We start from the raw sequence: 22,630 nt of genomic DNA on the forward strand, positions 1-22,630 counted from the left end.
GACGCACTTCTCAGAAGTCAGACAAAATTCTGACTTTCTGACTCTTTCTTCGGATAAGCTCATGGATCTACTCGGAGATGCTCAGCTTCAAGTGGCGAATGAAGACGAGGTCGCCACTTCCGTGATTCGATGGCTCGACCATGATCCCGATAGTCGGAAGCTAGCATTGCCCACGATTTTGCAAGAGATCCGCCTATCATGTGTCAGGGTAAGCGTACTAAGGGAACTTGAGTCCCACCCTGCTGTACAGGCATCTGCTGAATGTCTCTCCCGCATCACAGCAGCCAAGGAAGAACACCTCACGGGGAAAAGGCCACTGAGACCTGAGTCCTCGGAAGATGAGACTAAACCTAAACCTAGGCGCGGCACATCGGACGATTTGGCTATCCTACTCGGTGGTTGGAAACCGGTCGATCGAGATTTACCGCCGTTTTATGAACCGATTCCCCTGCAAAGTATAATCTGTCTAGATCCGGATATAGGGCAATGCTACCACATCGCTGACCTACCAAATCCTGTTTACGGGTACATGAGCGTCGCAACAACTGGAAGGCACCTGTACGTAACAGGCGGGCGCAGTTCTCCAATGATCGGCAGGGTCCCCACAGCGCAACATCCAGGCAAGCCTTTTGCTATGATTTCCCAACAGACACCTGGAGGAAGTTACCCGAAATGCCTCGCGGAAGGGCAAGGCATCAGTCAGTCGTCGTGGATGGGAAACTCCACCTGGTTGGCGGAGACGTTGAAGCGGCATCCAATGAGACGTCTCTTGAGACGATATCTCAGTTCAGCATCGACTGCTGTGATCTAGAAAAGGGAACTTGGATAAACCCACCCGCAGTACCACTAATTGACACTTCATCAAACACCAAGGTAGCAGCCCACGGCGGTAAGCTTATCCTCTTTGAGGGGTTGAAGGAGGGACGTAGAGGAAAACTCTGTGTCCATGCCTTTGACGGGAAAGACGGACGGTGGGTTTACTCGGATATTGCCTACCAGGAATACGTATCCGATGATATATTCTTGAATTGGGAGCAAGTGGAAATCTCGGTGAATGATACCGATGGCAATCTTTATTTTACGGACATGTTCAGTTTCATGGATAAGTACATGTACGCTTACGATGTCAAAACTGAAAGCCTCACCAGGGTGGAGAATATGGCCGCTTTAGGGGGCATTCAAGTTTTTAGAACAGAATATCGCAAAGGCAGTATGTCTTTCGATGATGTACCGTATGATACATTTGATACTATATCCATCCGCGAGTTATATGTCAGCAGCCACAACTATATAGATGCGTCAACTGTCAGTAGAGGACACCTCCCCTTTGCCGTCTTCGGCCACAGTTTTCTTGGAACCAAGAAGAGTGCCGTTGAATGGTACTGCCGGGACCGACTTGCAAAACTAAGGAATGAAAACGACGAGACAAAAAGAAAGAAGAAGTCAGCCTGTGGCTCAAAAAGGAGTGATGAGGGCAACCGTGTCTTTAAGAATGAAAACCATGCACGTGGACTTCTTGCTGAGCTTAGACGTCAGCTCAAGACGGGCGCATACGTCGATATAGTATTGGAAGTAGAGGGCCGAAGGTTTCATTGCCACCGCGCCGTGTTGGCATCCACTCCATACTTTAGAACCATGCTCTCCTCGAACTTTAAAGAAAGTCACTCGAAGGTTGTGAAGATTTGTGGGATTCACCACCGACGTTTCCTCAAGATCCTTGGCTTTCTATACGAAGGGTCAATTCGTATACGTAAAAACAATGTTCAGGACATTCTTCAGGCGGCACACATGCTGCAGATTGACATGATCACAGGGTATTGCGAGAAGGTCATCAGAAGTAACCTCCACCCCTCCAACTGCATAGGTGTCATGCGCCTTGGCAACCTGTATGGCCTTTCTAACTTGGAATGGGCAGCAAAGTACGAGGCGATGACTCACTTCTCAGAGGTCAGACAAAACGAAGAGTTTCTGAGCCTTTCGACGGGTGAGCTCATCAATCTACTCGGAAGCACTGGCTCTTCTTCGCTTCAAGTTCAAGATGAAGACGAGGTCGTCGCTTCCGTGATAAGGTGGCTTGACCATGATCTTGAAAGCCGCAAGACAGCAATGTCTTCAATTTTGCAAGAGATCCGCCTATCATGTGTAAGGGTAAGCGTGCTAAGGAAACTTGAGTCCCACCCTGCGGTACAGCAGTCTCCTAAATGTCTGGCCAAAATCACAGCAGCAAAGGAGAAGCATCTTAATGGTATAAGTGGTAAACTATCGTGGAGAGATTTTGTACGACGGTTATCAAAATGTCGTCCTAGGCGCACAATGCCAAACGGTCCGCTGAAAATCATTGCTGGTGGTTGGAAAGGACCTCGAACTCATTCCACACAGGCGATACCTTTGGAAAGCATCATATGCATAGATACAGATAACCAGCAATGTTACCACATCACTAAACTTCCAACATCTGTTTCCGGCTACATGAGTGTGGCAAGAGGAAAACGATGTCTGTACGTAACAGGCGGGCGCTGTTCTCCAATGATCGGCAGGGGTCCTCACAGTCCACCATCCAGGCAAGCCTTTCGGTACGATTTCCCAACAGACACTTGGACGGAGTTACCGGACATACCTCGAGGTAGGGCAGGACATCAGTCCGTCGTCGTTGACGGGAAACTCTTCCTTATTGGTGGGGACGTTGAGGCGACGTCTGAGTTGTGTATGGACTGCTACGATCTTGAAGAAGAGGCCTGGATAAAACCACCTACGCTACCAAAAACGAACCCTTCGTCAAAACTAATATTAAAAGACACTATATCGTACAAGGTTGTACTCTTTGAGATTCCAATCTGTGTCAAGGAATACGCGATGGAAGAAGCATTGAGAAGGGTTTTGGGTAGGAAGTTTGGAGCCGAGCGAACAAAACTTGTCATCCATGCTTTTGATGTGACAAGCAAACAATGGGAGTCCTCGAAAGATATCTTGGTACTTCACAATGTGGATGGACACGACGTCTTTGTGGTTTCTGTTGATGACAAGGTTTATTTCCATTTCGTTCCTAGCGGGAAGACTGATAGCTACAGATACGTTCACCATGTTAAAGTCTACGATGTCAACGAAAAAACCATAACCGAGGTAAAGAAAGTACCCAGTACTGATGACGTCAATGAAGTATCCAGTACTGCTAACGACAATGACTCGCTGAGTTCTAGTGACGATGAAGACTATGATCATGACTTGGACGACTGTGATTTCTGGATCACCGATGACGATAACGACGAGGACGACGACAACGAGGACGACAACACCGACGACAACGACAACAAGGAGGACGACAACAACGAGGACGAAGACAACAAGGACGACGACAACAAGGAGGACGACAACAAGGACGACGGCAACAAGGACGAAAACAATGAGGACGATGACAACAAAGACGACAACAACAGAGACGACAACGACAAGGACGAAGACAACAAGGACGACGACAACAAGGAGGACGACAACAAGGACGACGGCAATAAGGACGACGACAACGAGGACGACGACAACAAGGACGGCGACAACAAGGACGACGACAACAAGGACGATGACAACGATAACTTGGAAGATCTAGACAGGCCATCGGACAGGCACGAAGACGGCGGAGTCTTCCACCGCTTCCATACTAACTTTCAAATTTTTGACTGGCGGTTTGAAGACGACATAATCAACCATAAGTTCAAAGATAAGGACAGCGGGGAGAGGGAGAGATCGACCTCTCTGTTCGGACAAAGCGTCCTTATCATAACCAAGAAGCTTAGCATTGGATGGTACTGCCGAGATCTTGTAAAACTTGAGAACAGTGACGCGCCAAATTAGACAGCTTGACTGTACCCGCAAGTCTGTGATGTCAAGTGCAGCCTGTATCTATCTGTATCTAACGTTAATGATGATGAAGCTGATGATCGTTATGTATAACGGTTTATTATATAAATCTAATTTAACATATAAACATATAATGTAGATTCACATATATATACATATCTATATATGTATAATCAAAGGTTTATTGCAATTTCTTGCCCGTAGGCTAATTGCAAATACATTTAACATGAAAAGAATGGACCAACAGTAAACAATGTAGTATTCGACAAGTCTAGTCTATCTATTGACGCGAAATTCTAACTTATTGGGTTCGACCTCTTTTTCCGAGACAGTGGCAGATAAATGATCCGACTTTTTCTGTAATGTGTGGGTTTTGTGAAGCTAAGAAGAGGGTAGTTTTCTTTTTTTCTGTAAACGTGGAGAAATTAGATAGAGAAATTTGGTGGCCTCTTTAGACAGCTCTCTTCTTTCATGATCGTAAAAGGGGCAATTTGAAATAAAATTAACTTCATCTTCCACTGTACACATGCAGTATTTACAGAGGTAAATTCTTGTACCGCCATTTCTCTATTTCAAGGGGGTGGACACTAATTCTTTTTTTTTAAGCCCAACTTATTTTGCCAACTAAAACTGAAATTCGGATGTGGTAGCTCTTCAGAAAGTGACAATTCATAAGAGATGTACACTCGATCACTTCTAGTAGCAAATGCGAAGGAAACATGTTTATGACCTAATATGCCATTGTTCGTTTTTTTTACATTACACATTTACAACTCCACAAATAAACACAGTTACATATTGTTACAGGGGCCATTCCCACTGGCTTGTTTGCACTAGGGTGTGCTCCCCTGTTACATATATCTACAGGGGTCATTCCCACTGGCTTTTTTGGCTAGGGTGTGCTCCCTATGACTTTTTTGACAGGGGTGTTTCATCCCCCTGGATTTTCTGTGCTAGGGTTTCTTCCCTAGGACTTTTGTGCAGGGATGTCATCCCTGGGTTTCTGTGCAGGGTTTCCTTCCCTGTGTTTTGAATATAAGACTTACCAATTGTTTACATTTATTACAAATTTTACAATAATTTACAAAATACGTTTATATACGAAACATATCTACATGTAAAACATTACACGCTTTACACATTCAAATCATAATAACCGCTATACAGGCACAAAAGAATATAAAACAAAAGCTACATTAACACTATATCAAACAATTACATCATATAGAAAAAAAAGTGAGAACAAGCGTATATAAACAAACAACAGAAACATATACAAATATTCATGCATCAGAACAAATACACAAATACCATATAGCACAGCAACAACAAAAAAGAAGCATCAGGGAAACAAACAAAAAACAACGACAACAAAAAACGTTACAAATTTACAAATACACAAAATCAGGCTACAATACTTACTGTTACAACACTAGCCATACAAAACAAAAGATTACAACATTCTCATATAGACAACGCCAGGTTTACAAAAACATCATACACATACAAGAGCACAATAACATTCTTAGGTACGATAAACAACTTACACCAGATCTACATATACAAAAACATCAGTTGGTTGACATTACCACAAATAACACTCACACTATTGTAGTCAGTAACAGATTCAAAAGCAAATGATAAACAAACACAACAATCACAATTACAATCATGATCACTTTTACAGCTTTACATTGAATAAATACAATTCCATACATGTGTGTCATTCCTAAGGTCCCAGAGGAAAGTAGCAAAAATGTCATCTCTCATGGACACTAATTCTAATTTTGCTAATTGCAGAGCTTACATCTAACCCTAGTATAAAATAAGTTGTCAATGTCATATCACGTTATTTTTTTCTGGGTCATTTCTATGCATTATGGACGTTTGAAATGGACACAACACGTGCATGTTGATACTCCTACAACGTTCACTGCGTTGATATACCCTTGTGACAGTACAGGCTTTGCAATTACTGATCTAATCAGTAGATGTCGCCCCTTCATAGCTGACGTGCGGTAGCATCTATTATTCCATGGGTACAAGTTAAAGTACTTTTGAAATACATTCATACTTGCATGTTTGTATGAAATATAATCAGATCAACCTAGTATTCTAGTTATTATGTTTTGTAAATGTGCATTTTGTACATTCATTTCTCTGATTCTAAAGATATACTAAAGTAGAGTTTTACCCAAAGTTGTAATGGACTAGTCCAGTTTGAAAACATGGCGGCACACACCACGTTTCCGAGAGATGAAAGAAGTCGGCCGTTCCTGACGCGCCCAAACACCTGGTGACGCCGGGAGACGTCATCACAACGGACACGGGATACATGAGGTACCGAACTACGGGGACGGTTGGGTTCACTGAACGTCAGGCGAAGAGAAATCGTGCATTTTAGTAGCATTTTGGGGAGGGGGCACACATGCTTGGTGCACGTGATCACGTTAACAGCTTACCAACAGTAGTATATACTTTCCAGGGTATAGAATAATGGGTTGTTGATCCTAATTGTGGCCTGGGTACGAAATGTTTTAGAAAATAAATCACGCAATGCAAAAAATTAGCACGTCCCCAGTTTGTGCATTATCTGTGTCTTCATAATCATATTCATCTATGCAAATGTGTTTAGCTCAAGAGGCCTTCTGAAGTTACACATGTACCTTACAAGTTACTAAACTACATATATTAGATTAACGTGGCTTACCTTCTTGGCCATAGCAAGGACATTATATGTGATATCCTTGGTCATAGCTAGATGATATAGCTCGTTATCACTTATGGGTAAAATGAGAACACAAGCTAGGACCAAATATTGGTTTAGAATTTGCACTTATACTGTTGCCCAAGTCCCACACACGCTTTAACTTCCTCTCTCATTCTATTACAGTTGACTCTCTGGCTGACTGGCATCTCCATGTGATTACTGGGAGCGGTTGGATGCCCAATACTCCACACAAATTTGGCATCTGTTGTAAATTGTTAAAAAGAAACAAAAAAATATCCGTTCTACATTAACCAACTGTGATGATGGGGTCTCCTGTGCAAAAGATGCCTAGCTATTGTGACCGTGATGAAGACCACAAGCACTGCAATGATTTTTATAATTACCACGAAGATGGCTCCTGTAGCTTTGGGAATCGGTGCAACATTCACGCGCTACATACTGAACTTAGCAGACAGCGTAAGACCGGGGAATTCGTTGACGTGGTGGTGGAGGTAGAATGCAGGGAGTACTCTTGCCACCGGGCCGTTTTGGCAACCGTGCCATACTTTAAAGCCATGTTCTCCACCAACCTTCTGGAAAGTAAAGCGAAGGTTATCACGCTACACGACATTGACTCCAGCAGCTTTTTCAAACTTCTGGACTTTGCGTACACCGGAGAAATACAAATTGGAAAAGACGACGTCCAAGATATTTTGCAGGTAGCACACATGCTGCAGGTGGAACAAGTCTTAGAGTACTGCGACATGTTCATTCAAAGAAACCTTTGCCCGTCCAACTGTGTGGGTGTCATGCTCCTTGCGGACATGTATGGCTTGTCTAGTTTGAAGACAACTGCGAGACGTCAGGTGATGACTCACTTCTCAGAGGTCAAACAAAGTGAGGGGTTTCTGAGCCTTTCTACGAAGCAGCTGTTGGATCTACTTGGGGACAAGGAGCTGCAAGTTGCGAGTGAAGACGAGATTGCCCTTTCGGTGATGCGATGGCTGGACCATGAGTCAGAAAGTCGTAAGACTGAGGTATCCAGGATTCTGCCGGTGATTCGGTTATCATACGTTCGGGTCAGTGTGCTGAGGAAGCTGGAGTCCCACCCTGTAATACAGCAGTCTGCCAAATGGCTTGCTAAAATCACAGCAGCAAAGGAGGGACATTTAAGTGGCACACCTCAGCTGATGGCAGACACAGGAAGAGAGGAGACTGAGAGACAACCTAGGCCTGGGTTATCAGACGACCTGGCAATCATTGTCGGCGGTTGGAAGGCAGTCACTCAACGGGATTACAACCAAAATCCTACACCCCCAGTGCCTCTACAAAGTATAATTTGCGTGGATCCAGATAACAAGCAATGCTACCATGTCTCTGACCTTCCAACAACAATTTATGGCAGCATGGGAGTCGCAAGTGCAGGACATTACTTGTACGTAACGGGAGGATGTGCCGTGTCTTGTCTACACCCAGACCCTCCTGGCGGCAACAAACCTTCCAAACAAACCTTTCGGTATGACTTCTCGACAGACACTTGGACAAGGTTACCCGACATGCCTCGCGGAAGGTCGGAACACCAGTCAGTCATTCTTGATGGGAAACTGTTCCTGGTCGGAGGGAACACTGAGGCGACATTCTTCAACATGTTCAGCATGGATTGTTACGATATCGAAGAAGGAGCTTGGATAAAGCCACCTACAGTGCCTGCGATGAACACTCCAACTAACTTGACTGTGATAGCATGTGGGGGTAAGATTGTGCTCATTCAGATAGTGAGAAAGCAGGGAAAGCTCAGTGTCCGTTCCTTCGACGTTAATACTGAACATTGGACATGTTCCTACAAGTCCAAATACAGCGACTTTCAAGTGCACATCAGAGCGATCGCTGTCGGCAACAAGGTTCATTTCTGTACTACTACTGGTAAAAGATTGGATTTCAGCTTGATGGTCTACACCTACGATGTGGAAGAAGAAACACCAACTATCAAGTCGGAGGACAGATACATTTTCAAAGAGGAGATTGACGTAGTTAACGGAGTATGCCATTACCGCAAGCGTTACAAGTATGTCAATGGACAGGACGGTATCATCAATATCATATCTAGAACAATCTATGGTAATCCTCGCAGTATCTATGGGGTAAAGAAGCAGACAACCCAGACGCTCCCCTTTGCCTTGTTTGGCCAAAGATTTCTTGCAACCAAGAAAGGCAGTGTTGGGTGGTACTGCCGGGACCAGTTGAGAAAGGTTGAGAAAGATCAGCACCATGTTGAAGCATACAACAGGTACTATGACCCATACTATGACAGCTCAGGTGATGACACCTACTGAGATGTATAATTGATTTCTCTGTTTCTTCATGTAACTGTTATTCCAGTTATCAAAGCCTGGTCTGTTTACAAGTAACTGAGAGACTGGAAAAGCTACACCTATCCAAGAGAAGCACTGTTACTTGTTAATCGGAATGTAGTTAGAAATATGGAGCAGAGATTTGTACGACAAGTGCTAACCCTAGTATTTCTAGTCTACTAACCTGCACTGCAGTACATGTAGCTTTGATAGATTATGTTTTTTTACTGACATTTATTTTTGTCGTTGTTGGTTAAAGTTTCATTGTTTATAACGTTCTTACATGTATGTAATGATTAGATTTGAGCAAGGCCTATTTTTAAGCTTCAGCATACATGTACTATATATAGAACTGTAGGTTGCCTAGTTTACATTTTTGGTCACAATTAAAGAATTTGCATATGACATACTAACGTTATATCAAGTGATAGTATAGTAGAGAAGTAAAGTGCCTGTAATATCTTCCATGTTTTTACACTTTGTACCAGCTAATAAAAGACTCTTCAAACACAAGATCAGCCTACTCACTCGCTACCTGTTTTAATGTTGTAAGAGTAAAACATGCATACACATACTTTTCAGATGTGGCAGCTAATCCCGATAAAAATCAGTTGTGATATTATTTTCATCTCCATGAAAAATCGTGATTTTGTTTTTTGCGAATCTGTGTGTGTGTGTATCTGTGTTTCTGAACTATTGTAGTCAGCATAACTCAAGAACCATTGGATGGGTTACAACGATATTTGATATGTGGGTATATATTGGGGAGACAAGGGTCTATTTTGGGCCCCGGTATTTGACCTCGGTACTGCTGCAGAACTTCCTTTTTTTGTATCTTTTGACCTGGATGTACTATTGTCTTGATTATCGGTGGCAGAACGCTTGTCATCGGGAAGAAGTAGTGTAGGTTTGGGCACCTTGGCAGCTTGCTCTGGAACTGCAGGGGTGGTGTTCCAAGAAGCAGAACTGAACAAAGGAATGACGAATTTCCTTCATATTTAGTATGTAGGTAGCTCAGACAGAGATGTACACAATGAAGTGCAAATTATGCAAATAAGAAAAACCTTAATTTGCATAATCAATGAGAAAAATCCATATTTGCAGTGTTCTCCATCATAGGACTCAAATACATGTAACATAATGTTTATTGAAGGTGGAACATTATTGGCTTTTGTTCTTTCTGAGCCATCTTTATGCAATGAACGTTTGAAATGGACACAAATATGTTGATTCTACTACTCCATTGATATGAAAACAGTCACCATCCCTGCTCTTGTGCCAATACTAGCACTGCAATTGCCAATCTAATCGGTAGATGTCGCCCGTGCATAGTTGACTGCGGTACCATCTACTTTTCCATGGGCACCATTTTATGTATTTTTTAGAACTAAGATTTTGATTGCATATTCGTATAAAATATAACTTCATATACTAAGTATTCTAGCTATCATGCTTTTTGTTATGTGGATTGTACTTGTATTCCTTAATTTCTATGAATCTTAAGCTATAATCAAGCAGAGTGTTACCCAAAGTTGTAATGGACTAGTCCAGTTTAAAAACATGGCGGTGCACATCACGTTGCCGGAGAGTCGGAAGAAGTCGGCGGTTCCTGACGCGCCCAAACACCTGGTGACGCCGGGAGACGTCATCACAACGGACACGGGATACATGAGGTACCGAACTACGGGGACGGTTGGTTTTGATAATCTCCACGTTTAGAGATATAAGTGCATTTTGGTAGCGTTGTGGGGAGGGGGGCATTTTCAACACATGCGCTCCTGCATCCCTCCGTGTAGCCTGCCCCCATAATCATTAGGTCACAGGCTCTGAACCTCTTGACACTGTCAAATTTATAGTTTTTTTTCTTATTATTATTGACCCTGCAAAATCAGAAGGATCTCTAGACCAAGTGTCAGAGAATGTCATATCTTTCTAACATAGCCCAGTGGCCTACGGCCACAAAGTATTGGTCTGCAATCATGATCCAGTAAAGGGATGAGCGGCCTAAATTGGAACACGACCTTCCTACCTGGCCGAAAGGATCTACTCTACTCTACTCTACTCTACTCTACTCTACTCTACTCTACTCTACTCTACTCTACTCTACTCTACTCTACTCTACTCTACTCTCATCTCCCAAATAAACGTACCGGTACGTTTATTTTTTTCAGCCTCAAAATCCACCCAGTACGTTCTTATTTGGACGGTACGTTTATTGTTTTTTTGAAAATCCATCGGGGCTTTGCTTACCAGAGATCCCCCTTATGTCGAAAGTTTAGTTTTCTTTCCATATTTCCCCGATATTTTTGCTCATAAATGGCTATTTTTCGACCAAATCACGTGGATTTCCCCGCCGATACAATGACCCGGCATTTGTGAAACCCTGGCGGTACTAACATATCGGTCGATCTCGCTACAAAGTAACGTTGTTATTAGGAGAAAATAAGACGGTACACTGAAGTTTTGAAATGTATTTTTCATATAAACAAGTTTGACAGTCTCTGTTTAGATCGCAAACCAAAGCACGCTGATCAGAAAACAAATAACATGTATTTTCCAGCGGCACACAATGTTTCAAGTAACGTTACACATGTAAGATTACTCACGTGAGATCAAGGAGGTTAAAATACAGCCTTTCCCAAAAACTTTGAAAAGCTACAAACAACACCTTGTAAAAATTGTGTCATAGCATTAGAAACTGTATAATCACTTTAAAAATGTACTAGAACATTTCAATCCTACCACAAACATGTACATTTAGTCCTTCGAAAATCGCCACAGTAAAGACGCACGGCAGTGATATTCCGTGGGAATGTTTCTCATGCAAGGAAGAGCTCACCTCAAAGAAGGGGAAACAACTTTTTTTGATCTATAAATAAAACTCCTTTGCCTCAGTCAGAAATGTGCATGACAATTTAACAAAAATAAGTTTCCATAGTAAAGTCTATACACAAAATTAGATTGCAATCTAGTCACCGTTATTATCACATAAAAATGCTTTTTAAAAGATCACTCCTCTACAGAGAGAGTGCCGAGGCTTTCCAAGAATTTTGGGTGTAAGCCCCGCCCCTTACTGTGTTGGTGCCGCTACCATGGCTACTGTCTGGCTCACCCTTTCACAGGCCCTTTGATGTGTAACATGAGAACCCTGTGGTTTGTTGCTACCAAACCTCCATGTTGCAACATTGTACAGGCCTGAGGCATCTAATTAACAAATTTGTTGACAATTTAGTCTCTCAAAATGAAAGTTTTTTTCTACATACAAGGGTAATTTTTGGATTTGAAATTATTTGGATTGCAACAACACTGAACCAAGGACAATATATGATAGTATTCTTAACAATATATAATAATGTGGTTTTGTTCTATATGCAATGCATGACACAATAAATGGCAAGTTCCTCCTTTTCTGTATGGCTTTTACAAATAAATAATACTTTCACTGAGCATATATTCAGGATATTGTAATTTTCTGTTCAAGTTCTAGATGTTGATACATATCTGAAAAAGGAGTAGACTCTGAAGGTGTGAAGGGAACTGAGAAGTTTGGCGACTACTTGTGTTTGATGATGTCACTTTATACAATTTTGCTTTATACAATCACTTGCTTCAATTTCCAAGTAGAAAATGCATGTATCATGTACATTTTCACTTGTTGAAAATTGAAAGCATGGTTGGCCCCCGGTTAGGGGTCATAGCGGGGAACCTATGCCCAATTTTTCCAAAAATTTTGCATACTATACATTTAAGTGTTACAAAGAGTAGGGGTCCTTCCCGGCTGTGAGCGTATCAAACCTTACAGTCTAGTCAGGGTTGACATCTTGAAAACGTGAGTCACCTCTTATGTCAATCTTTCCACAAATGTGGTAAATCTCAATAAGTAAATCAGGCATAAACGAATAAAAAGAACCTACCTGCTTATCATCTCCTTTCCCGAGGACAGATTAGTAGCATCACTAGCATGGACACAGTTTACGTGTCAATTTGGTCATTTTCCAGGGGGTATGTTTATTCCGGGGGGTACGTTTATTAGATTTTGAAGATTTGTCCGGGGGGTATGTTTATTCCGGGGGGTATGTTTATTTGGGAGATTAGAGTACTCTACTCTACTCTACTCACGGGACTAACGTTATCATGTGTATGGAAAACAGACACGAAGCTAAGATTTTTAAGAGTATTAAAGCCTAAGCTCTACTATATAGCTACTAGTAGTAAGTTGTAAGTCCCATTTCTGCCACACTTGGCTAAGTACAGGTCACAACAAAACAAAAGAACAAGTACAGTTCACGGATACAAAAAGAATATGACTATCTGTAGATAAATTCTACTTCTCGCTTTTCCGTTATAGTAGATATTTTATCTATTAAAAGAACAGACATGTTTTTCAATGGGAGGTTTGTCTAGTCGCATTAGGAATATGAATTTTTGTACAGTACTTAAATGTGTGAAGTAGGGAAATAGGTTTTGTACAAGCTTATACAATTCATTTCTTTCTTGGGTATATAATCTGCATTCTACCACAAAATGACATTCGTCTTCTATTCTATTCAAAGTACAATGTTTACATAATCGTTGTTCTAGAGGAGTGCAGGTATGTCTTCCCGTTTCAATATGTAGTTTGTGGCAGCTGATTCTTTTGATAGTCTTGTGACTGCATTCCTGTCCCTAAATAATATTTGCATTACTTAAATATTTTTCTTCATTATGTGTAGTTTGAAATAATCTATATGATCTTAACTTTTTTGGGCAGCCCCACCTTTGTTGTCGTTATGTATTTCTTTAAGAAATGTTTGGAAGTAGATGTCTTTTAGCCGCTGGCCAATGGAACTAACAATTTGTAACATATTTGAATTATAACAAAACGGGAAAAGTTTGCCAGATGTTTAGACATGTTGCTGTGTTATACCAGGGGCCATGGCACGTACATGGATGATGACAAGTTGAAGGCGTCCCTTGCCGGTGTTGTGGAGCGTGTAAACAAACTCATCTGTGTGCAGCCGCTCAAGACAAGGTGAGGTGTTAGTAGCCGCGGCGACTGTTGGAAGGCTTCTTTTATTAATAACAAGACTAAACTTTTTCGTCCAACACTGTAAGTGTAAGAGAAATTGGGACTTACCCCAAATTTTCGGTTGACTCCATCAACCCTGTTCACGGAATGAACCCGGCTGCTGCAACGTGACGTCAATGACACATGATCACAGTAGCGGGTCATACGTGCCAGATAACTTTTGTCGTCCCCCGTTTCAGTTATCTGGCACGTATGACCCGCTACTGCGATCAGGTGTCGTTGACGTCACGTTGCAGTAGCCGGGTTCATTCCGTGAACAGGGTTGATGGAGTCAACCGAAAATTTGGGGTAAGTACCAATTTCTCTTACAGTGTTGGACGAAAAAGTTTAGTCTTGTTAATAAATTAAATTCTATCAACACTGTTAGGAACTATATGTTTTCTGGGTATACAAAATGTATATAGGCTGCTCAGTACTACTTTTTGAAGGAATTTTGACAGTTTACACCTTTTCCATTTGCCCATGTACTAGTAAAGTTAAACCTCAGACTGAGGACGAAACATGACGCTTTGTCGAAAGCTAGTACTAGTAGTAGTGCAACACGGCTTTGTTACGGTTGGCGTATTTAGCCAAGCACACTTGGTTCACCCCTACTCTTCTCGATGAACTAGCTTGAGCATGTTGGGTTCTTTTAAGTGCAGAGGTTTGGCACTTGAGGCTTACACCTGAAGCTCTCTCATACACAGGTCCACCGGCTTTATGTCACCATCCAAAATGACAAATGCAATCCCTTACTTTTACAACACATCCGAGCTGGAGCCGACCTAGGCATTGCTATATAATTAAACTTCGGCCCCAACCGATCCAAGGAATTTGATCCAGATGGCCAAGCAGCGGGGTTGCATTACCACTTGCGCCACGGGGACATTAAGCTAAAGGCAGCAGCCCTATGTATGAGGGAGCTTTTTAGCGTCGAAACCCCGTGAAAAATAAAAGAAACCAACACACTTAATTATCAAGAAGACCAGGGCTTGGCCAAAAAACGAGAGCTGTAGCAAGGCTGCATTACACAAATATCCCAGAAATTATACTCAAGGTTCTTATAATCATATGGGGATTATCAGTCACATTTCTTTTCATTTCATTTACTAGTAGCTGGCTACCAATGCTTTTAGAATTCAAGCCATAGCAGGTTTTGATTGAAAAGTCTGATAAAGTAGAAAAATCATTGAAAACTTTTGAAGGGAAACATGGTATAGCTTAACTCAGTTTAGATTTAATTCTTGACATAATTTTTGTATATTTTTTGCAGGTACAATGGGGAGATTGGTGATGTGGTGGTGGGGAGAGTCACTGAGGTAAGAAATGTAACTTTTTACTTCCCAGAAAACTTGAATAGACTAGTAGAATTGAAAACAGCATGCAATGAGCAAACTCAGCAGAGGGTTAGACCCATTTTTTAGGTACAGTACAAACCTGTCTATAGGAAACACTCAAGGAACTTGAAGAAACTGTTAACAGTAGACAGTCGTCGCTGACAGATGAGAGGATCAAATATACATGTATAAAAGGGGAACAATAATCAGGGACCACCAAAGAGTGGCCATGTGATCCTTATGCAGGGGTGGTCACTTACTAGGGATTTGACTGTACATGTGTCACTGTCACTAGTGTCAGCGTATCAGAGTGTGTAGTTACCTTCATCAAAACAGAGGTATTGTTTTCGGTCAGTGTGTGTGTTTGTCCTGGTGTGTGTTCTTAGTTATTTGAATATTGTAGAGTGACAGGATGTAAGGACTTAGGTGGAAGAGACTTAGCCATCTTGTTAGTGAAAAATATACAATTATTATGAATAAAACAAGAAACTAACAAAAACTTTCAACATTTCTCGAAGGTTTGATATCTTTGATTTCTGAAGTGTTGTTAAAATTTTTTGTGTTTCTTGATGTGTATATCTTTAATATAGCATTAAGTTTAAGTTTTAAAGGTTCCCTTGGATTCCATTACTGACCGTTTCTTCTGAAATAAAACTCAGGTCGGCCAAAGAAGATGGCGGGTGGACGTCAACTCCAGACTGGACGCAGTCCTCATGTTGTCAGCTGTCAACCTCCCCGGAGGAGAGTTGGTACGGCCCACTTAAACATTCATACATGTGCCAATACATGTAGTTATCTGACTATACAGTGCTATATATGCACTAAAACTGTAATGGTAGCTTACCTGGAAAATTATATTAAAAAAGAGTCAATTTTTATCTCAAGAAAGTTTACTGAGAATTAAGTCAGCTTATAGATCTGACTTTCTAGTACAAATGTATGTGGCGGAGACTGTTGTTAATGTTGTGGAATAGGACTGTTTACTGTAAGACCTAATGTATGAGAATACATGATATACAAAACCTACATGATAATAACTTTATTGCACAACAATTGTACAAGGTACAGAGTATGGCATTCACTGGTACATAGATAACATTCTACTAAGCTAATCCGTCTATCTTATACAATATGATGTACTAGTCTATCTTATACAATATGGTGTAGTAGTATGGGATGACAATGGGATTTTACAATCATTGGAGGAGTTTCTAACGTCTAGACATTCTTTGATATACTTCCCAATGTATACCATGCATGGGTTGTCACATGTCATTATGTACTTAAATTTGCTATTTAAGTCCATTGAGATAAATCCTGGTAAGTCCAACGATAGCATTGAGTATAGTGAATTACGTAAATCAAAATATTTGGGACATACAACCAAAAAGTGATATTCGTCTTCAACTACCTATGATATACAACAATGTACCTAACATGATGGTGGAGTGTCACCCACAAAACCTCTTTGGTAAATCTGTTAAAAGTGTGCCAAAAACACACACAAGGATGTGGTACGCCAATGTGCCAACATCTGCACATTTGCCACCAAGAGCTGTAAATTGTTGTTGTTGTTTTCACCTCTAATGTGCTGCCTGCTTTACTGCCTTACAGAGGAGAAGATCAGCTGAGGATGAACTGATGATGAGAGAGTACCTCCAGGAAGGGGACCTCATCAGTGTATCCTTGTAACCATCAACTTGTATATTCACGATGAGCAAATTATTTTGATATTACACTTTATTTAAACTGACTGTCCTGTAAGAAAATGTGCATACTTGCATGTGTCACAGAATACATTGATGTAGCTAGTATCAAATACCTGGAGTTTATTAGAAAAGACCTAGAAGTAGTCATGCCTTCAAGAACCAAAGTTATCAACCCAGAATTGAGGTGTTCAAAAATTAGCTTTTCCCTGGAACTATTGTAGAGTGGAACTCATTGCCACCAAGTACTGAAGTAAAAAAAATGTAGCATCCTCATTAGATAGCTACACATAGATGTGCAGTGTAGTGTAATATAACCAGCTGCTGTTGCTGCACCACATGGCTTTGATTTTGAAGCTTGTGTGTTACGCTGAATGGTGGTTATACCGGCTATATTATTAAAGATGCAGATATTTTGATGTGCAATATATAAAAAATCTAATCCTGTTTGTCAAACTAAAGCATTTAGCCATATTCAAAGGCAAATTTCAACTGCAGTTATCCTCTTGCTCTTATCAGCTTGTAATGTACTTTAGTAATTTTGTCCTCTCTGACCTCGAACCGGTGCAATGGCCTAGTGGGTAGAGTGTTCGCCTTGCATGCGGTAGGTCGTGAGTTCGAACCCCGGCCGGGTCATACCAAAGACTCTAAAAATGATACATACTGCTTTCTCTGCTTAGCACTCAGCATTTGGGAAAGAGTATGGCAGTTAAACACACACCACTACCAGTCGACTAGCCCCCTGCTGTAGTGATTGCACAAAGTTGTGTGGCCCAAGGGCTACTGAAACGGAGATGGGTGCCGCCCTATGCACCATCGGTGCGGGAAGGAACTTTGACTTTGACTTTTTTTTTACCTTTGTCATTCAACCATCTCCTTGACTATTGAACAAACAAGGCCGAGGTGCAGGCTATCTTCCATGATGGAGCTCTTTCCCTTCATACCAGAAGTCTCAAGTATGGCAAGGTACATTTGAACATGATATATTCAATTCATACCATTACTGGAGTAATCTTGTCTTTGCTTTTGTTAACAAGCAGGACATACATGTAGGCATTTGTAATATTTAACATTCAGAATCTGACTGAAAAAAAGAGGGGAAAGGTAGCAAATACAAACAATGAGATTCCATGTGTGCAAACATACACATTTCTCACTCAGACTTTGTGAGCTGTAAATTCTTAATTCTGTGAAGCAACAAATGAAATTGGCCTTACATTGTTACAGGGCTTGAAATATTGGGTCCATTTGCATTTCTGTGCACACAAAATCGGAGCTTTGCACATATTTTTTTTTACTTAGGGAGTGAGGGTGTACCAGTGCACCTGGGTGTAGGATTACATAATAAGTTTATTAAGTGGCAGATCAATTGAGGGGCCCTGCCACTCTGTCACTCTGTATGAGAAATAAACCTTTATTCTTATCAAGATACACTATTATACAGAAAATTCTTGACATTTAACTAAGCATCAGAATAAAATTGTAAAACCTTTGAAATTAGGTTTTTCTTCTTAATGTTATGTTGGGCACCCCAATTTTCTTCTGTGCACCTAAATTTTTGGGATTACATGTGGTGCACCGGAGCAGCTATTCCCATAAATGAATTTTGAACCCTGCCATTAAAAGTCTCCATTTTGTTGCAGCTGGCCATTAATATTGCTAAAATTTACATTGGGATAAGTGTTTTTCCTTTGCATGCATTGTTTATTTGTAACCCTACCTCTGGACCAGTACACTGAAAGGAAAGCTATCTCGAACCAGTTTAGCTCAAATGAACTCAATGAACAGATGAGCTGATCCTCCACTGGTCGTGACAGAGAAGACAGACGCTATGTACAGTATTTACAGGTTCATTGTTACGGGGAAATTCCCCTAGCTCTTTTCAACAAGCACAATGAACAGTGGACCACGGCTTAACATCCCGTCCTAAGGACTGTAACCCTTTCCGGTAGCGTGCATGTCGGGTGAGTGACACTGCCGGGATCGAACCCAGGGCTTCTAGTTCCAGAAGCAAGATCGCTAACCACTGGACAAACGCATGCTAAATTTCTGAAGATCACTTGAAGGACTGTCTGAACTGAATTTCCATTTTGTTTTAGCTTTCCCAGGGAGTCATGGTGCAGGTGTCGCCGTCGCTTGTCAAGCGGCGTAAGACGCATTTCCACAACCTGCCGTGCGGCGCGAGCGTGATCCTGGGGAACAACGGGTACGTGTGGGTCAGTCCGACCATCAACGACGAGAAGACGGAGAGCAGCGGGGGATACGAGCAGGATCTGGAGGTACTGTGTTCATTTGTTTTTATTTGTTATTGGGTAGGCCGACTACTTTATCTTCCCAGAGCCAGGGGCTGAATTGCGAGGAGCGCACAATTGGCGGGGCTAGGTCGCAAGAGTCTGGAGCGGCTGCCATTTAGCGCTAACTCAATACGAGAATTGCCCCATGTGCCCACCATAGGACTGTAGGGTTTGAATCACTCACGCTGGGAAGGACCCCTACACTTTTAATTTCGATAGGTGCAATGGATTCTTTAACATGCTTGAGGTGAGGCTCTCCCCAGACATGGGACCTCCATTTAATGTCCTATCCGAGGGACATCCCTAACGAAAGCTAGGTATACTCATGTACACCTGAGTGAAGTGAGGAAAGTCGTGTCTTTTCCCAGGGCACAACATCATATCAGTGGAACTCGAGACTCTTGGTTCTGGGAGGATACCGATTGCGCCACGCAATCATTTCAAGTTCACGGGGACTTAATTTCCCGGGAGAGGCATTGCAGGGCGTATCCCCAAGCAATGGAAAAATTGTTTACAATTTTCAAATCTATGTACCTTAATTTGCCATATTTTCACCAAAGCTTTTTTTTTTTTTTAGTTTCACCCTCCCCAAAGCTGCAGCACAATCATGCTTTAAACTTCCTTTATATAGCAGGGCTCAAAATAGTGGGTGCGTGTGCACCTGTATGCACCCAAAATTGGAGCTGTGCACCTAATTTTTGACAGTGGGTGCACTGGTACACCTAAATATTTTTGTAGGCTATAGGCCTGGGTAAAGGTACTAATGTACACTAGTATGCAGAATATTCTTGGAATGTAAGTATCAGAAAAGCAAAATAACCTTTTGTAACAGTTGTACTTTCTTTGATGTATTACTTGTTTGAAATTTTGAAGTTAGCTATAGAATTACAGATTGAAGTTCTCAACTGACTAAAGAGCGTTAAACTTTGTAATTATGTTTTGCTAACATTCAACTTTATTTTGTGGTGCACCCAAAATTATTGCTGTTCACCTAATCTTTTTGGTTGGGTGCACCAATGCACCTATTTTCAAAAATGAATTTTGAGCCCTGTATAGACTTAACATTTGCAGTGTTTTCAGTTTGCTGTTGAAACAGCTCTAGTAATACATTGCATGTTTGCAGTGTGATGAGTCCATGGTGAGTAGCCTGGGTGCCATCCTATTTCTACCGGGGCTGCTACATTCGCTACCCTAAAAAAATATTTTTTTAGGGTAGCGAATGTAGGAGCCCCGGTAGAAATAGGATGGCACCCAGGCTACACGGTGAGAGCTCACCTAAAAAAATTAAACATAAAAGACAGTGAACACTTCATATTTATTTACACTAAAAGAAAGGACTCTTCTTTTCAGTTTTTATATTTTTTTAAATAGTATGAGTATACGCACAAAAATTAAACAGGAGTAGACTGAACAAACAGACTAGTCCAGACTAGTTTTTATAAATATTCATACATTGTCTTTTTATGCATGCCTATTTGATACTCATCCTTTTCTTGTGAATTGTACCCCTATGATTAGAGATTTCTTATCATGGTGCGACCCATTCACTGCTAAATTCCTCCTGTTTTCAGCCCGTACCATCGACAGACAGGGAGGTGATAGCCCGGCTGAGAAACTGTATCCTGGCCCTGGCCACACACAAACTGATGTTGTACGACACAAGTGTGCTGTATGCGTACGAAGCTTCTCGACAGCATCAGGTATTTTTCACTATTGCCTCAGAAGCCCCTACCATTTGACTATGTGTTTAACCTTTATCCTGATGCCTAACTCACTGAGCTGTATACCTATTTGTTGCCAAGAGGTTGACTTAGCAGATAGAAGGTTAACATATTCGAAACATTATGGCAGACTAAATGGACAAAAAGTTTTATCCTTTTAGAAGGTTACTCAATGTCAAATTGGTTTGTTTGGTACATTATGTTACTAAATACCATACAAAGATCTCCTTTGTCAGGAACGAGTCCAATGTACGTTGTGCAGTTGAAGACGCAAATGTACATATCAAAGCTATTTTGATTTTGCATTGTGGTTCTGTATATACACCTGTATCTCTGTGGAATATAGTTTTTACCAACATAAAAAAGTAAGTTTTGGGCCTTTCTGTCTGTGTCTGTGTGTACATGTATGTGTCTGTGTGTGTGTCTGTATGTGTCTGTGTATCTGGATTTTGTGGTCAGCATAACTCAAGAACCTCTGGATGGATTGTAATGATATTTCGTATGTTGGTTGGTCTTGGAAAGTCAAAGGTCAATGTCAATTTGGGCCCCCTGGTATGTGACCTTGGTACTGCAGCAGAACTTTTTGTTTATCTTTTGTTCTGGACGTGCTATGGTAGATGATGTTTTGGTGGCATATAGTTTTTGATGTAAGGAAGAAGTGGTCTTGGTTTGGGCCCCCTAGCAGCTTGATCTAGTTGCAAACTGTTTTTCCTTCACCGCAAGCGGTGAAAATTTGTCTTGTATTCTGGAAATTGTAGACGAACTTGGAAGTTGACACATCCTGGTGTTGTTGCTGCAGGTTAAGGACCTTCTACAGCCAGACATAGCAGAGAAGGTTGCTGATGACACCAGACAGAGACTACAGATGGAGTCAGGATAATCAAAACAGACGATTTCTTTCTGATGATACAGTTTTGCTCTTTTGTTACCCCCCTCTCACAGGACCCGCGATGCGGTGGTGACCTCGCTGCGTCCTAGATTGAAAATTTGAGTTAACCTTGACTTTACAATGGGAATACCATGCAAAATGTACAAGTATGACTAAAAAGACAACAAATCACACAAAGCATAAAAAGATTTGTTTTTTACCGATGAAATTCGTTTAGCGCGGTGTTAAATCGCTCGGTCACAGCAACGTCGCCAACATGTCGCGGGTCCAGTGAGAGAGGGCTTATCTCCTTATATAGTTTTGTATAAGCAAATCTGATTAAACCGTTTCTTGAACTCCTGTGTATCAGTCTGTAGTTGGTGACAAAGGCTATGTAATACGTAAACAATAAAATCAAGGAACTGAGAAGTGATTTTAACTCCAAAGCTTATTTTATGTGTTTTGTTGGCTACTGAAAAACTATATATGTGCTGGACAGGAAAAGTTATTTGTTTTGTTTGTAATACAGAGAAACATACAGACAGGCACACACACACACACACAACACACACACACACACAAGTTGATTCAACAAGCAAGTGCTTTTCACTTTGCATACCACAAATGCTTGTGTGATATTGGAAAGACGTTATGTTCATTTGGACTTGGACAATATTCTCAATAAAATGACATGAGCTTTTTACAGATTCCATACAGACTTTCCACAAGTCAGTACGTAGATAA

General features: G+C 41.3%; 2 protein-coding genes across 3 annotated transcripts; both read left to right on the forward strand.

Moving 5' to 3' along the window:
- Nucleotides 1-4,375, forward strand: LOC136441575 (kelch-like protein 5). Its single transcript, XM_066437933.1, has one exon. The coding sequence runs from the start codon at nucleotides 673-675 to the stop codon at nucleotides 3,844-3,846; it is 3,174 nt and encodes a 1,057-aa protein (XP_066294030.1). The 5' UTR covers nucleotides 1-672; the 3' UTR covers nucleotides 3,847-4,375.
- Nucleotides 4,376-6,053: 1,678 nt separating this feature from the next.
- LOC136441576 (exosome complex component RRP4-like) lies at nucleotides 6,054-22,319 on the forward strand. 2 transcript variants are annotated; one of them, XM_066437935.1, is made up of 10 exons: nucleotides 6,067-6,192; nucleotides 10,446-10,586; nucleotides 13,823-13,924; nucleotides 15,234-15,279; nucleotides 15,957-16,046; nucleotides 16,912-16,977; nucleotides 17,901-17,969; nucleotides 19,103-19,282; nucleotides 20,869-20,997; nucleotides 21,818-22,319. In XM_066437935.1, exons 1-10 carry the CDS (start codon nucleotides 6,188-6,190, stop codon nucleotides 21,896-21,898), a joined length of 909 nt encoding a protein of 302 aa, XP_066294032.1. In that variant the 5' UTR covers nucleotides 6,067-6,187; the 3' UTR covers nucleotides 21,899-22,319. The 2 variants fall into 2 exon arrangements, with proteins under 2 accessions (XP_066294031.1, XP_066294032.1); XM_066437934.1 differs by lacking the exons at nucleotides 10,446-10,586; nucleotides 13,823-13,924; nucleotides 15,234-15,279; ... (4 more) ...; nucleotides 20,869-20,997; nucleotides 21,818-22,319 and adding an exon at nucleotides 6,746-9,426 and having other exon boundaries at nucleotides 6,054-6,192.
- Nucleotides 22,320-22,630: the final 311 nt, after the last annotated feature.

This window comes from Branchiostoma lanceolatum, chromosome 9 (assembly GCF_035083965.1).
Source record: "Branchiostoma lanceolatum isolate klBraLanc5 chromosome 9, klBraLanc5.hap2, whole genome shotgun sequence".
NCBI classification, from domain to species: Eukaryota; Metazoa; Chordata; class Leptocardii; order Amphioxiformes; family Branchiostomatidae; genus Branchiostoma; species Branchiostoma lanceolatum.